The sequence below is a fragment of the Anthonomus grandis genome, chromosome 1 (genome assembly GCF_022605725.1).
Source record: "Anthonomus grandis grandis chromosome 1, icAntGran1.3, whole genome shotgun sequence".
In the NCBI taxonomy this organism is placed as follows: domain Eukaryota; kingdom Metazoa; phylum Arthropoda; class Insecta; order Coleoptera; family Curculionidae; genus Anthonomus; species Anthonomus grandis.
In genome coordinates this window covers 36,128,357-36,144,847 of record NC_065546.1, presented here as the reverse complement: position 1 = coordinate 36,144,847, position 16,491 = coordinate 36,128,357, and the positions used below count along the sequence as shown (strand labels likewise).

General features: G+C 32.1%; 2 protein-coding genes across 2 annotated transcripts in view; one reads left to right on the top strand and one right to left on the bottom strand.

The window, feature by feature from the left end:
* LOC126738327 (uncharacterized) overlaps positions 1-16,491 on the top strand; it is a 250,508-nt gene that overhangs the window by 101,707 nt on the left and 132,310 nt on the right. The gene's annotated exons all lie outside the window — the stretch shown is intronic.
* LOC126738462 (uncharacterized) lies at positions 2,333-3,367 on the bottom strand. Its single transcript, XM_050443827.1, has 2 exons — positions 2,908-3,367; positions 2,333-2,711 (listed from the first exon to the last, which is right to left on the bottom strand). The coding sequence occupies exons 1-2, from the start codon at positions 3,332-3,334 to the stop codon at positions 2,365-2,367; spliced, it is 774 nt and encodes a 257-aa protein (XP_050299784.1). The 5' UTR covers positions 3,335-3,367; the 3' UTR covers positions 2,333-2,364.

The window sequence follows — 16,491 nt, the reverse complement described above, 5'->3', positions numbered from 1 at the left end:
TATCATATTGTATTCACTGAACCATACGTACATACAAAAGCGTTACAAAGAAGCTTAAAATGGATTAATGGAATAGGAGCTAGGGCTGGCATGAATTTAATGGGTTCGAGCGTAAATTTACATGAATACAGTTTTAGGATTTGGGAGGATAAATTAATAGTTTTCATGAAGTTTGGATGTATTAGCACTTATATTCCTTTTGAGTACATCTCTATACCTCTGAGCATCATGAATTTCAAAATTCATTTTAGATACCACTGCTTTACAGTGTTCTGCCATTAATACGTATTTTTTTGATTTTTAAATTTTTTTGACTCTTAGAGCCAATTCGTTACGGAAACTCTTTATATTAATTTAGAAACTCCCAAAATTTAAATTTTTTAGTGGTAAATTTTAGTATACTTTTTTTAGCATATTTTTTTACCAAAATTGTGCAATTCAACTTGCTGAACATTTGATTTTGTAGATAACAACTTAACAAAAATTTTCAATTTTTTTAATTTTTTTGCTCTCAAAGCTCATTTTATACTCTTCAATTTTTAGCTAAAATTTATAGAAAACTGGAAAAATTTTTAAATGGAAGTTTTCAAAATATTAAAAATATTTGTGTTCAGACAGAAAAGTAAATTTCTGGAATTGCAAATTTTGCCATGTTTGTCATAAAAACTAGATCAAGGCATTTTTTCTGGGTCAAGAGCCTAACATTTACTGAAACCGCGTGCAAGATTTTTGGGGCTAGACTATGTTTTTTCGAAATAAAAGTTAACATTTCTTAAAAATTTCAACATTAATTCATTGGACTCGTTTTTAGATATTCCTGGATTAAGGGTCTAAAATTTTTCTAAATTCCAAAACTCTGTGTGACTATTAGACTACGTTTCTAGGGATTTTTCTGAACAATTGACACAAAATGATCGAAAAATCCTAGGCCAATGGCAAAATAATTAATAAAATAAAATTAAATTGAGTTACATGGCCCATTATCCATTTAATATGAGTTTAATTCGACACTTTTTCAAAAATTCAGCATCTTTAAAATTTGTGGCAGATCTTAGGATGGATCTATGGACTCTTTTTTAGGAATTTCGAGAATCAAGAGCCTGAAGTTTTTCAAAATTTCAGAGTTCTATAAGATATCCTGCAACAATTTTCAAAATTTGGAGCATAACCTATTCAGAAAAAATCCTGCCCAAAAATTTCTCAAAATCCAACCATAAAATTCTTTTCACAAGACTTTTTAAATATTATAATCTCTTTAAACTACAAAACTTTTAAAAAATGTAGAAGTTTAAAATCGAGATCTCAAAAATTCTTTCAACTCCAACTCTTACAAGAAATTTAGAAAATAGGATTCGAGCAGATAAGATTAGACTTAAATTGACACATAACAGCAATGATGTTTAATATTTCAAATAATTACTAAACAATTTCACCTTGATTCAAATGACAGCTGTAAAATTTTAATACTTCTCTAATAACATCTATTAAAACTTCAGAGGAAAGCTTTGATTACTAAAACTACTATAATTTAACTACTTTATCAAATGATTGATGATGAACTACTTTATCAATGAAGTTTTTTGTTAGCCTGATTCTAGATTGTTAGAGATTGACAGTAAAACTTCCTTAAACTCTTTTAATAAAACAGTTCCTCGCCTTCCCATTCAATATTCCTTTGTCCCCGGACAGTCAATTTGCCTGATGAACCAGCCCAATCCAATCCCAAAATATACCCTTGACTCACAAACCCTTAAAACTTTCCAATAGTCGATCGGCGTCGACCTCTCGCGGCATTAATTTGCACTAAACTCATCGATCAAATCGGTCTAGTTAATCCATACGGCAGAAATCAATTCACATAAACGCCAATTTATCAGAAGTTAACGGTTTGGTCGACAGATGGTGCACCATGTTACAGGATGCCGTAGTTAATTATGGATTCGCAATGGTTAATTGCGGGTTAAAAGTTTCATTAAGGATTTGATTAGTTTGCTTAATTATTATGATGCAAACAGTATCAAGGGATTGTTTAGGTTTATAATTAACGAGGCCAGACTTGGTGGGTCTCGGGTTGGGATTTTACTGGAGGTGACTGACACGTTTAGAATCTGCCTGAATTAGTAGTTATTTTATTATTTAAAATCATTTTTATGCCTAAAAAGTGGTTGAGGCTTTGAAAATTATTGGCTCGTTAGCAATGTCGCAATACGCAAATTTAATCACCGCCTGCTTGGCTTTTAACACGAATGTCTCTTAAAAAACTTCAAGAAGTATCTATCGGCTGACTATTCTCATATTTCATCTGCCCTGGACAAAATAAAACCAACAAAGCTACTTAGAAACGTAATTTTAATACTGATCTCCTCACTGCACTTTACTATTCAACTGCTCCTTACATCTCCCGATGTACCCTTGCACCTCTTTCTTCCTTCTCCTCAGTTCCTCACTGCAGCAATCTAACTCGCTTAGCGCCATATTTAACCTGATGAGTTTCTCATTAATCTCATAGAACTTCAGGTTTCTACTGGCTCCCATAAAATATGTAATTTCATATTCTGTCTTTTGCACATCGTCTTCGATATTGGCGATATTCCGTTTAGTCTCTATGGTGGTCGGATCCAGACAATCCAGAGTGTCAGTACTCTCGTTATTGTAATCCGGTTTTAGGGTGAACTTTCCAGATGTGGAGGCCAAACTGTTCTTGCGCATGCCTGGAACATAAATACTATTCAGAAAACATGACTATTTTATAACAGTAACTGCCATAAAACTCCAACCCTGTATTTTAACTGCTTATAATTCAGTTATTGATTTTTAATTATGAACACTGAATGACCTCTTTGGTGCTTTACCTAATTCCATATCAAATAATTTATTGCCTTAAAGGCACGTAAGGAGAATATTTACCTTCAGTAACCAAACTGAACCTCCTGGGCAATAACTCACTATTCCTTCTGTCATTGTTCACCTCACTCATAATATCCTCGACACTATAGAGGCTCCCTTGGCAGCTGCTGTTCTCGTGAATATCCGGCAATAACGAACCTTTTCGGCTCCTCACTTTGCCAACTTTCGGCGCCTGTGGCTTGAACTCCACCTCACTAACGAAAGTGATTTTTGGATTAAAGTGTTGATAGTTTTTCTCTATGCTAGTCAAATCTTCAACGTCTGTCCGTTCGAACTTGTATTTGCTTAATTTCGATGTTTTTCGACGTTTAGTGGTGTTTTTTTGTTTGAAATAATCAACGGATAGATTGTACAATAAGTAGAATGACAATGCTGTGATTAGACTGATAAGACACACCAAAATCACCCACCAAAGTAACGGATCCATTATTATTATTATAGGAAAAGGCGGAGGAATGTTTTTATTGGATTTTGTAATAAATGGGAACTTTATTGGCGCGTTTATTTGCGAGAGTGGAAATACGTAACTGGATTTTTTTTACTGAAAATCAGTTGAGAAATTTGTTTTTTTTTCGCATAAAGGAACATGTGCCAATGTCCACTTGCCAATGTTCACGTTCTTTAGAGTGAACGTAAGGTTTACTTAAAGTGAACATTAACATTTCCACAGAAACTCAAAAAAATATATGTTTTTCACTTTGGAAATTGCGCCGTTGCCAGACTGTTGTATTTTCCAAAAAACAAATCTGGGAATACATTAGAGGAAATTGATCATTAAAAGCAGTTAGCAACTTGAAATTTATAGGCGTGTTGGCAACGTTGCATTTCGTTTGCTTGCTTGAATCTAGTGAATTTCTGTTAAAAATGAAAGAAATTTCCAACTAGTACTACTCGTACCTATGAAACATTGCCAAACATTGCCAGTAGGATTTTCTGGAATTTGGCGTGGTCTCTAGTGGGCGGCATGTTTTCACTGTTGCAAAATTATGTTTTAAGTAAAGCATGATTTCAAATGCATGGAATAATATAAAAAACTATTTTAAATTGATTAAAAAGTCCCGGAGTGCAAGAAAGGTAGAAATATAGGAATCACTTTAAATGCCTGGAATAAAATTGAAAAATACCAAAGCCCAGGAATGCAAGAGGTGTGCCTAAAGGAAAATCAGAGATTACTTTAAATACCAAGAAGAAACTTTAAGTGCCTGGAATAAAATTGAAAATGACCTCAAAAGCTTGGAAAATGCTTTCAAGGATCTAGATCGAACAAGGAAATATTTAAGAAGTTTGGGAATGGTGTCCCAGAAGAAATCAAAAATACCTGCAGCATCAAACAATATAAAAAAATAGATTAAAATGCCTGGTATAAAATCCAGAATAACTTTAAAAGGCTGGAATATCATATTTAAAAAAATACTAAATAGAAATCCTGCTTAAATAGTGTTAAATGTCTGAAAACTTAAAATTACTTTAAAAAGTCTGAAATCTTTTCTGAAATTTAAAAAAAAAAGTCTACTTGTTATAATAAACTAATTTAAATGTCAAATATGCATCGTTTCCAATCAGTAAATAAATTTGGACGCGGCCTTAGGATCTGACGAATATTTTTTTGACGAAAACGACAATCCAATAATTTACAAGATAGTGGATGACCGCCATCTTGTAAGAAATTAGGAAGGGACCGTAGCCCTTGAGATTTGTCATTATGGGATATCATACGTCGATTATAGGTCATTATGTAGTAATCAAACGATTAATACGCAACGTCACCAATCAGTAATGAATATTTCTTATGCACGGTCAAGTTAAATGTGGTTTTTCGAGTAAAGCGATCGAACAGTTTTTTTTATGTAAAATGAAAGTTGCAACTTTTCAACAAATGGCGGATGGGTGCTAATTTTTAAGAAACTAGAACAACATTTTCTTAAAGAGGCCTACTTGCTATAATTAACCGAGATATCAAGGCACAACTAAAATTTGTCAGAGAACATTAATCATCGAAACGACACAATCACGCAAAATGGCGGCCTCCTAGTAGTGGCCATTTACTTTTCATTGAATTGGCAGTCCAGGTATATTTATTAAGTTCATGTAAACAACACAGACAGACAATTCACAATAATTCGATTTTGAGAAACAGTGAACCAAATACCTTTAAGTAAATAAAGATGGTGATACATTATTCATGTAATAAATAAGGAGGAAGCCACATCGCCCATTCCAGACGATATACCCAAGTGTCGTTTACAAATCGCCAAAAACTAGGCAATCCACTATACTCACACGTCAAACGTTAGCGTCGTCAACTTCATTACTGTTATTTAATATATTTTTTGTTGTCAACACTAAACATTTTCAGAGTGACCAACATCAAAAGGACACAACCACTATAAAAATGGCGGTCACCAGGCAGTGGTCATTTTTAGGTATCGTGGCCATATGCATTAGCAGTCCAGGTATATTTATTTATAAGTTCGTGGTTGTTTATTATAGAATAATATATAGAGTTGTTGATGTTATTCTATCAACAGAATAATATATTTTTACTATTTAAACCCTTGCTAATTACAAACCCTCATAGAATCATCTATATTTTGATTTTCATAGATGGTTGTATCTATTAATGTGGAAACACTGTACATGGAAGGAAAGTAAACCTCGTAATAGTAAAAATAGGAAGAAGATAAAAGTGTTTTTAACTGAATTTTTTAAGTAAATACAAGCAAAAATTTAAATGAAGATCATAATTTTCATAGTATTAGGATTTATAAGATTCAAGATTATCAGAATAATAAAACAAATATTTTAAAGTGAAACTTTTTTACATCTATTCCAAGTTGATTGAAACTTTCTTTGTCTCATTTTAGGTAAGGATTACTTTCTTTCATAAATTTTAAAGAAATTCTTAAAGAACTACAAGAAAAATCACAGATCTAATGCAACTATCTTAAATTCTTACCTATATGTAACTTTCTATTTTGTATTTGTGTAAACATAACCTCTCAAACACTTTAATTGCTTTGTTTCCCGACAATTGGCAACTAAAATTTGTCAGAGTGGAACATCGACAGGACACAATCACACAAAATTGCGGCCCCCTAGTAGTGGTCATTTACTTTTCATTGAATATTTATTAAGTTCGTGGATCTGTCTAAGTATTTTTTGACGTAACATTATACTTTCAACTTAAAAAAGTAGGCCTTGAGATATGTCATTTTGCCCAAAATGTAATTTGCCAAGTAATCAAACCATTGGTATGCAACATTGCAAATGAGTAAAGAGCAGGCACACAAACATCACCTCAATTTAGGCGTGGCATTAGATTGTGGCAAATTGTTCTTTCGACATAAAATTACAATTTCAATTTTCAAAATGTCGCAGGTTCAAAATGTCGTCATCTTGTTAAGAACTAATAAGCAAAAAGCAGGTCTTGCGATATGTCATGTTTTCGTAAAAATATCAGATCTGAGTACCAGAATGGCCCCAATTTTGAAATAATTTTAATTAAAAAATTGACAGAAATTAATAGTTGGCTTAATAAAATTTATATCACGTAGTGCCACTTATTAAAATTATTGTTCTTAAGTCGATAATTGATATATTTAATTTTAATCTTATATCGTAAACCATTTGGCGGATTATACTTCAAGATAAGAAGTTCGATAAGAATGCATAATTTACTATATAGATATCCTTGTGAGTATTGATAAAAAAACAATAATATGTCGGCAGTTTATAAGTGGAAAACTTTAAACTTAATGGCACCTAAGCCAATTTTCTGGCAATATAATCGAATGCCGGCACGCCAGCCAATAGCATATTATATCCTGCCGTCATTCTTTAACCGGAAATGAAAAATTTCTTAGGGCGGCAGTAATTTTTGCCATTTCCAAGCTGTATTTGAGATTGTAAATTCTATAATTTTATTGAAGATTTTCCAGCTGAATAAATTAATTAATTTCTCTAGAGAACCTCATCCTTTTCTACGAAAAACCATTAATCAAAAAAAGTTAAATTACCTTTAAAAATAGAACAGAAAAAAACTTACTTTCCATGACTAGATGCAGGTATCATTAACCTTTTTTTTTTAATTTTGCTTTGCCTTGAATATTCTCACTAGTTGCATCCGATCGCAGAAAACAATTACAAAATTCTTCTCCATGTTTCAGGATAACAGTTTCTTTAACTCAAATTATGAATTAAAATTTTACTACAAAATTTGAAACTACCAAATTTAATAAAAGGACCTGGACATAAACATTTTGTTGTGTAAATATGTATATTTCCACCACCAGCCCAGCCCTTCTTATCAACATTTTTGAAGTTTCCAGGGCCTCTAAAAATCGACAACTCAAGAAGTGATTCCTTATAATCATTTTCACTTACTAATTTGCAACTCCCAGAAAACCTCTGCATAATTTCTTTACTCCAACCAGCTTTACTTTAAAGTTTATTCATTGGAACTAATTAATTTTGCGATTCAATGCACAAAAAGCATAAAGTTTTAGGCTTTATTTTGTTCCGAAGTTATTAAGTTCCAAGACCTAAATAATTATCAGACTGTAAGTATCTTTTTATAAAAAACTTTATTAAATAATGTTCCAACTCATACTTACTGCTTTACTGAAATTTGAAAGTGTTTACTGATTTAAAAGGTTTTGGTAAGCTGGAGTATAAACTTTTCGGTAGTCGTTGCTTCAATTCTTTAGTTTAACTTTTTATTCCGTCACCAAATACCGTAATATATGAACTATATTGTTAATATACAGTGCCTTCATTTCAAAACGCACTACCCTTTATAACTTTTTCAACAGTTCCAAAAAAAAAATTCATTCGGTTGACGTACATACCAGCAAATAGTGACCAAAAATATCTGGGAATAATAAATATTTTATTGACCTCAGTCTTTCGTATTTCAAATGGCTACCCTAAGTATGATACATCTTTGATTGATACATCTAACCAAACCGAAAAAAAACAAAATCGGTTGACATATAAGCGAATACTAAGCAAAAATGTGTGGTAATAAAAAAAATTTTATCAACCATAGTTTAAACTATGGTAGGTCAAATGATTGCCTCATAGTGCCACACATTATTTTAAATGGCAAACAATTTTTCCATCTCACTTCACCAAAAAAATTGATGCAAGTTGAAGCGATTTGCCAGTAAAAATGCATGGTAATAAACAGTTCATTAAGCCCAAATATTTTTGTAAGGACGAAATTGGTGTTGGGATACTAAACGAAAATAATTTGTTCTTCCAACAAGGAACTCTCCCGCACTACTTTTTGACAGTTCGAGAGTGACTTAATGAACACTTTCCAGAATGTGGAATAGAAGGCGTGGTGCAATTGAATGGCCCGCATGGCCGCCAGATTTAACACTACTAGATTATTTTTTCTCTTGGAGGTATTTAGAAAGCAAATATTTATAAAACCCCACCTGAAAATATTAATGATTTAAAGAATCGAATTAGATAGATTGTATGCACTTTGTTGATGAAATAATTATTATTACTAGACATTTTAACTCACTATTCTCTGGTACGCCAACCCACTGTTAAATATCCATTTTAATGTTACTTACAATAATGTACCACACGATAGGGTTCCCATATAATTGACATATCAAAATGCGAAGAGCTGGAGGTAAGGAAGCGATTGACAGAATTTTGCTTAGAGCATTGAAAGACTAGAATTGAGGAGTTTGAAGTGGTTCTGAACTCATAAAGGCCCTATGCAGGCATACCCATATAGAGAATGTAGCAAATCCAATTTTGTTTCATAGTAATTTGAAGGTAAAATCTGTCATAGGCATCAAACCGCATTATGTCCTGACTTTTAGCCGCTTCATTTCGCATTATGTCCATTTACTGCTTGGCAGCGCCACCAGCCGGCATTATTATTGTCAATCTAGTCACGTTATTGTTGTTTGTTTTGTTACACGTGCTGCTGCTTTTTTTGTGTTTAAATTTAAGTAAAGTAAATGCACTTTTTGTTGTTTATTACCAAAATAAAACATGAATCTTGATCAATGTGTGTCGGTAGGTGAGCATAGTGAGAGTTCACGCAAATGGTTAAAACGAAAACATAAAAGAGAACAAGACTATGAAAATAGGTAAGTAAGAATGTGTATAGTATGTATCTGTATGTGTGTGATGATGTATAAGTGTATTAAAGTTAGTTTTTACAACATTCTATGCTAATAGGATTACAAAAAAGGATGTTACTGATGTGTACAAACAGTGGTTGTATTATAGACTTATCATTTCATTAGAACTTTTTTAACCATTTTTTTTAAATTTTTTCTTTGCAGATATAAAGACAAAGATCCACTACTACAAAATTTTCATTCTCCGTGCCAACACAGAGGGGGCCGATTTGGGTGTCTTGGGATTTGGCGAAATGTTCTGGCCAGAGCAAAAAGGACTGTATTTTTTAAACCAAATAGAAGAGAGCAAGACGAGAGACTATCATTTTTGACGGATGTGAAAATACCTCTGCGTAGTCGTTCTCGAGGTCCAGTAAGAAAAAAACAGCGTCACACTATTGCGGTAAAGTACTTTTTATTTACTGCAGAAAATGAAAAACTGTTTGTTTGTTCAAAGTTTTTCCAAAACTTGTTTAATATTGGCGCAAAGAAGATTAAGAAGATTGGTATGCAAAGATAAAACACGATTGTAGAAGTTATAAGAACTGGAACAGGTGTGATAAGAGAGGGCAAAAGTATTAGGTTTTCTCAAGTCATTAAAAGTGAAGGAATTTATTTCAAAGTTAAAAGCATGTGAAAGCCATAATGCTAGGAATAAAAGTAAGATAATTTATCTGATTTCTACCCTTAGTGTTAATAAGTTATTTAAAATGTACAATGATAGCGTGGAGGAACACCTTAGGGTTAAAAAGACATTTTTTTCAAAAATCTTCTCAACAAAATTTAACTTGGGTTTCGGTTCACCGGCTTGTGATACTTGTAGCTACTGTTTAAGAACTAGATCCGCGATACAATCCTGTGCAGACGGGCAAGAAAAGCAACATTTAATTGCCTGTTTGGCTATTCACAAGGTAAAGGCTAAGGCTTTTCATAAACTGATGAAGGCTAAACCATACGGCAGTGTCACGTATGTGTTTGACTTACAGCAAGTCCAGCCTTTACCCAAACTTACTATTGGAGAGTGTTTTTATGCACGCCAGGTATCTTTTTATTGTTTTTGCGTAACAGACGTCGAAATGAAACATCTGCAGTTCTATGTATGGGACGAAACACAGGCTGGTCGAAGATCGGAGGAAATAAGCTCAGCCTTAACCAACTTCTTGCAGAATATTCAGTTGGATGATACCATTAACACCATTCGGCTCTTTGCAGATGGTTGTGGTTGTCAAAATAAGAACCAACATGTCATTCACGCTCTTGCCTATTGGTTGCTTAAAGAGTATCCGCAATACGTAGAAAATATAACTTGTTTTTTTCCAGTTCGCGGCCACTCATACTTACCACCGGATCAAGTCTTTCGCCAAGTTAAAAAGAAAATGGAAGAGTTGAAGAAATTCTTGACCCTAGTGGATACCACAGAATTTATAAAGAGGTTGCAGATATCAAAATTTTAGGAACCGATTGGCATATAAAAGATTATAAATATTTAACTAAAATTCTTAAAAAAGTTGAAGGAATAGGTGAAATGAAAAGGATCTTTTTCCAAAAATTAAGAACTAATAAAGGGATAGAAATTAAAATTAAACTTAAGCCAACATATCGGTACGACGACACCTCAAAACAGTTTTTATCAATTTGCAAGAGAGGTTATAGCTTCAATAAAGACTTGAAAGTGCGTTCCATTCGACCCCTGACTAATAATATAAAACCGTAAAAGAAGAATGATATACGTATGCTTTTAGAAAAAAGATTTGGATTGAATTGGGAAGAAATTATTCCACTATCCACCTCTCGTTTTTACAATAAGGTGTTTCAAGAAAATTTGGAGGTAATAGACGACGCTGACGATCCGGAAGAAGAGTGTCTTTCTCTTGAGGAAGAAAGGGAAGTAAAGCATATCTAAGATATAAGAATAAAACCTTTTGTTTTTTTTAAATTAATAAATCTTTCTCCTGCATGGATTTTATTAAAAACCTCTAAATAGGTTTTATATTTTTATTTTTTGTTAAAATACTAATAAAAAAAAACGTAAAATAATAAATTCTAACTAAAAAACTAAAAAATAGGTATTATTTCAAATTCTATATTAGAGGAGTGACTTATCAAAACGCATTTTGTCCTATATGATGAATCAAAGAGCATTTTGTCCTAGAATTTTATTACTTTTTTTAAAAACCTCTGCTATTTTTAATTTGAACAACGTAATTTTTTATATCTGCGGATGTATAACTCTCGATTTTGGTGATTCAAGCCGATCATTTCACAAGTAAATACCGATACTGTCATAACATCATGATACTCATATAAACGTAGAATAATAAAAACTTAGAAGAAATCTATAATCATTAAAAAATATTAGTACACTAAAAAAACGTGTAAAGAATTCATAAATGGTAATATTGTTAATTATAAAGTGTAATTCTAATAAATATTTATCATGTAAATACTTTTTGACGACGTTACTGGTAAAGATTTCTTGTGTCGGTGGAATCAACAATGCAATCAAATGGCGTTGCGATGTTGTTGGTTTTTTCTCTAATATAGGGACGTTATCTGCATTCATGGAACTTTGAATATTGATTTCTTTATAGAGTATTTTATCATATTTTATTAAAGAAAATGTTTTATATATTTTATTGAAGAGGAACTTTGTTTTGTGCCTATAAAAATAAGTGACTCATTTTTATGATATTATGAACTATTTTTTGCTATTTCTACATAAGCATTTGAATTAATTGTATCAGAGATGTTGCAAACAAACAAACTACCCATAGTTCCACGGCAATGCTAATTCTAGTCTTTCAATGTTCTAAGGAACTTTGTCAAATATAAAATTAAACGTCCCCTTGTATATCTAGAGTGACGTGTTTTTTAAGAAATTATTAAGGGGGGTTCGTTTTGAAATGAAAGCACTGTATATCTACAAAAAAAAGCAAGTCACATTATATTTCCAAGCTTTTATAAAATGGTTTGTGAATAATATTGTGTACATTATATGTGCTTTGGTTCAGGCATATCTAGTATCTATATGTTACAAAAATTTGTCGAATCTATTGCTATTACTGGCACTTTTATTAATAAAAATCAGTTTAGTGATTATGTCGAAAATAGGTAAAAATGAATACATATGCGAACAGATTTGTTGTACTTACCCAGAGAGTCTGATTAATAGATTTAATTATTTCGATTCCAAAATAAAATTCCGGATATGTGAAAAGAATATGTATATACAAACTAATGAATACAGGTTTTTCGCTATGATCAGGCAGATTTCATGAATAATCAGTCATAAATACTCTAATCTAAATGGGACTATGAAGCCGTCACCTCACAAACAATTCTATTCGACTTTTGATTCGTCGATGTGATGATATTTCGATTGGCCAATCCAAAAATAGGCATGTAAGGGATTTTTCAAATATCACTCTAATGGTTTTTCATTTTTATTTGTTCAATGGTTTCTCTTTTTTTTACCATAAAATTAATACATTCGGTAATTACATTACAATGCAACTACACTAAAGATTCACAAACTAATATTCTTATTTTAACCCCTTATTGCATGAATTTTTTGTATTTTATAAAAAAGATCTAGTACACGCATCGAATCCAGGAGGTATTCAAACATTTCCCATATACTGATCGTAGATCGTTACAGCTCTTGGACATGGAACCATTATATGTGTCTTATCCTTTTTTGAAAATCATTTCACCTCAACTGTTCGCATACTTCCGGCATATGTTGATAAAAGGTTGACTAATTTGTTGTCATACCATGCAACAACAGATATTTTGGTACCATCAATTGTGGCAACTTTCTCTACCATAGCTCCTCGGCCTGTTTGGCACTCTATTTATTCTAACTGTTCCTAGCGGTAACAGACCCTGTTTCGTAAGATAAATTTCCAATGGAACGTTATTGACCCAATTATCGAAAAATATCTTAAGATTTATTTGTCTGAGTACTGTTTGTGTTAGCCGCAGAAAGTTTGAACTCACCCCCAGATCAGGAAAACCATCGGGTAAATTATTGGTTTGACTTCCAGCAAAAATTTCATAATCGTAGGAAAATCCGCTGATTCCACTAAGAACAAACGCTTTACATCCCCATTTGTGGGGTTTTTGGGGATTATATTGTTTTATGGACGAACGCACTTTTGTAAGAATTATCTGCTCATCTATAGCTAAAAACACCTCTTTTGAAACTTTGAGTAGTAGCTCTCGTAGTTTACTTAGAAGCGATCGGATTTTGAAAAGTTTATCGTGACCAGGATTACCGGCAGCAATAGCATCGTTATTGTTCGCGAAATGTAAAAAACGTTTTATTTTCTCCCATGTGTCACGATGTGATCTGTGACTGTGTATCTCAGTGCATCCTAATAGAGAAGCTCTTTTCCTAAAATCCTACTGGGAATTATCTCAATTTGCCTTAAAGCTACCTAGCAAATAGAAAACTGTTCGATAGAGAAAATTTGTGTCTACAATTTTGGTTTTTATAAAATTTTTCCATTAAACCAATAATTATTAAGATAGGTACGTAGTAAAATATGCTTCGGCCAGCAGCTGGTTCTTGATCAGCACAATTTTCCAAACCAATTTTCTCAATAGGTACCACGGTTGTGAGAAAAATCCTTAAAATGTATTTGATGTAAAAACTCTCAATACCTTGCCTTCATCCCTCACAAGATTTGCGGCTATAATAGAAATTATTACTCATTAAACTCATTCGGGTCTATTTCAATTTTAGCTGTATGTTGGTTTCTTTGACATACATTCCATATACTCTCAATTGGATTATAAGAAGAATTTATAATCCTATGATTAGCATATTTTTTGACTTCTTGATTACCACTTCGCAAACCTTAAAGTTTCTGAGCTTATCTTTATGCCGATTATAAATTCTGTTCATAATTATCGACACAACATCTAATATCAATTTTTGACTCTAGCCTTTGGCAATTCAAATATTGAATAAATACAGGTTCCTATGAACTGTTCTAGCTCATTTTCAATCAGATCTAAAGGTTTTTGAGGTCTTTTTTCTACTGAATATAATATAGTTTGATAAACTATATCATCGATGATTTCATCTTTTTGAAACATTTGAAAAAAGTGTAAGGGGAATCTGCTTGCTGCAATTCAGGTGGCAGATTAGTAGAACCGAGAAATTTGATATCTTTATCTGATGTTACCAAATGACCTCGCTTCCAAGTTGAATGATTTTTGCCTCTATTCTTTATTAGAGTACGCCGTAATTCGTTCAAGAAATTATCATCTTCGCTGTCTGAACCGCTTTCTGAATCTGTTTCTGGGATAATCATTTTTAATTCATTATTTTCTATTGTATCGTCTTCAGAGTCTGACTCTGGGGCTAATATAATAGGAGGAATATCATCGCCTGATAGTCCTTCGCCTTAACTACCATCAGGTATATCCATAACTACAAGTTTTTTTTTGGGCCATAGAAGTTTTTCGGATGCATTTTTCTAAAATACAAAAAAAAATTAAATAATACCAAGTTCAGAAAGCATGTTGTGCCATATATGGCAGTTTTGCACAAAATTTTGCACATATTGTGGCATATATGGCACAAAAATTTTTTTTGTAAAAAAATACCAAAATATAAGAAAGTACTTAAAAATACTCACAGGATCACTTTCTTGAAGGCCTTAACTTTATGTGGATATATTTTTTAAATGCAAATATTCAATAGAAACTCTGATGATTGAAGATCAAATTTCACTATTCTTAGAAGCACCTGGCAATACAACGGCCATTTGCAAAAATTTCATAAAACTTCAACTTGCTGTATTGAGATGGCGACACGTGACCGGTTATATGAAATTTGTGCCATATATGAACATATCATGCATAAATAGTTTGGATTGAGGTTTGTTTCATAAGGGTGAGGCTTAGGAACAGTAATTGTGCCATATATGATCCACTATGCGGTAAGGGGTTTAAGGTTTAAATTTTTTCTATTTGAATACAGCAGTCTTAAATTTGAATAGCATTGTTTTATAATTTGGTTAATTTGTGGCTGAAGTCATTATTGAAGGTGAAAATAAGCTTTATTGCTTAGAAACACAAAATGTTAATAACGAAGTTATTATAAAAATATTGTATTAACCAGTAAAAGAAAACAATAAAAATAGACTCAAAATAGAAGAAAAACCTCCTATCCTAAATAATTTATAAGATATATATTTCTAAGGAACAGTGGAAGATAATTAAATATCTTCTTACATGATAGAGTTTTAAGTTAAAGACGTAGTGGATATTGGCAAATTTATAGTAATTTATAAACGGGTAGAATTTACATTGATTGACTTGATGATTGAAGAAAACTTTTAATGCATTAAAGACGCAGTCTCAAGTAAAAAAATGGACGTGAGTGTTAATATTTGAAAAACTAATAAAATATGGATTACAAGATTCTCTATGACAACCTAGAGGTCGAACTTCAACGTACCATTGATAACAATCCCAAAAATTTGTGAACCCAAGCAGACATTATCTACTGAACTACTGATTTATTTGGTCATTTGTTACTACATATACAATAGAATAAAACAAGTCAGAAGAAAGAAACTGATAATCCTAACTTATTTAAAAGAGCAAAACTATTATAAAAAAAACCTAATTAAACACATATAAAACTTAATAACCACAAAAGTACCAACAAACAGTACAAAGTACAGACACTGACTAGACAGGAGTGACTTTCACCATGCTAACTTCGTTGATATCATATACGACAAAATTTTTAATAAGCCGTTTTAGTCTATTTTTAAATATAGGTATTGAAGTTATCTATTCGTTTTAACGAAGCAGGCAGTTGATTAAATAAGCTAATTCCTTTATAAAAGGGGGTCTTTTTAAAATAAACAAAGTTAAATTTTGGCAGATAAAGAGCATCCTTACATCTAACATTATATTTATTAAAATCACTTACTTTGGAGAAATGTTCTTGATTTTAAATATGTACAACAATAATTTAAATATATAAATTCCATTTCATATATAAGTTCAGTTTCACGACAGCTCTTATTACATTTCAACCAAAAATCAGTCTCATAAATCTTTTCTGGAATACAAATACCCTTTGTGCGTCTGATCTATTACCCCAAACAGCAACATGTGAGGTCAAGAGAGGCTACACTATCCCATAGTACACACTCAATCGACCCTTCATTCCTAGATGCCTTTTAAGGGTAAACAATGAAAAATACAGAGATCGATAGATAGATAGTTTGCTGCATATCTCGTCAATTTGAGAAAGAAAAGATAGGTTTTGGTCTATTATGCATTCCAAAACTTAACTGACGATTTACAGACAATTGAAACAGTATCCAAATCTACAGGAAAACTCTGAGCTTCCAACACATTCTTTGAGAACCTTATGCATTTAGTTTTTCCAAATATTATTATTTTA

Bases quoted from the DNA above. Each gene is read 5' to 3' on its own strand.
- LOC126738462 (XM_050443827.1), bottom strand. From the start codon at position 3,334: ATGGATCCGTTACTTTGGTGGGTGATTTTGGTGTGTCTTATCAGTCTA. The intron at 2,712-2,907 runs GTAAATATTCTC...TTTATGTTCCAG, and splicing joins GTTCAGTTTGGTTACTGAAG to GCATGCGCAAGAACAGTTTG.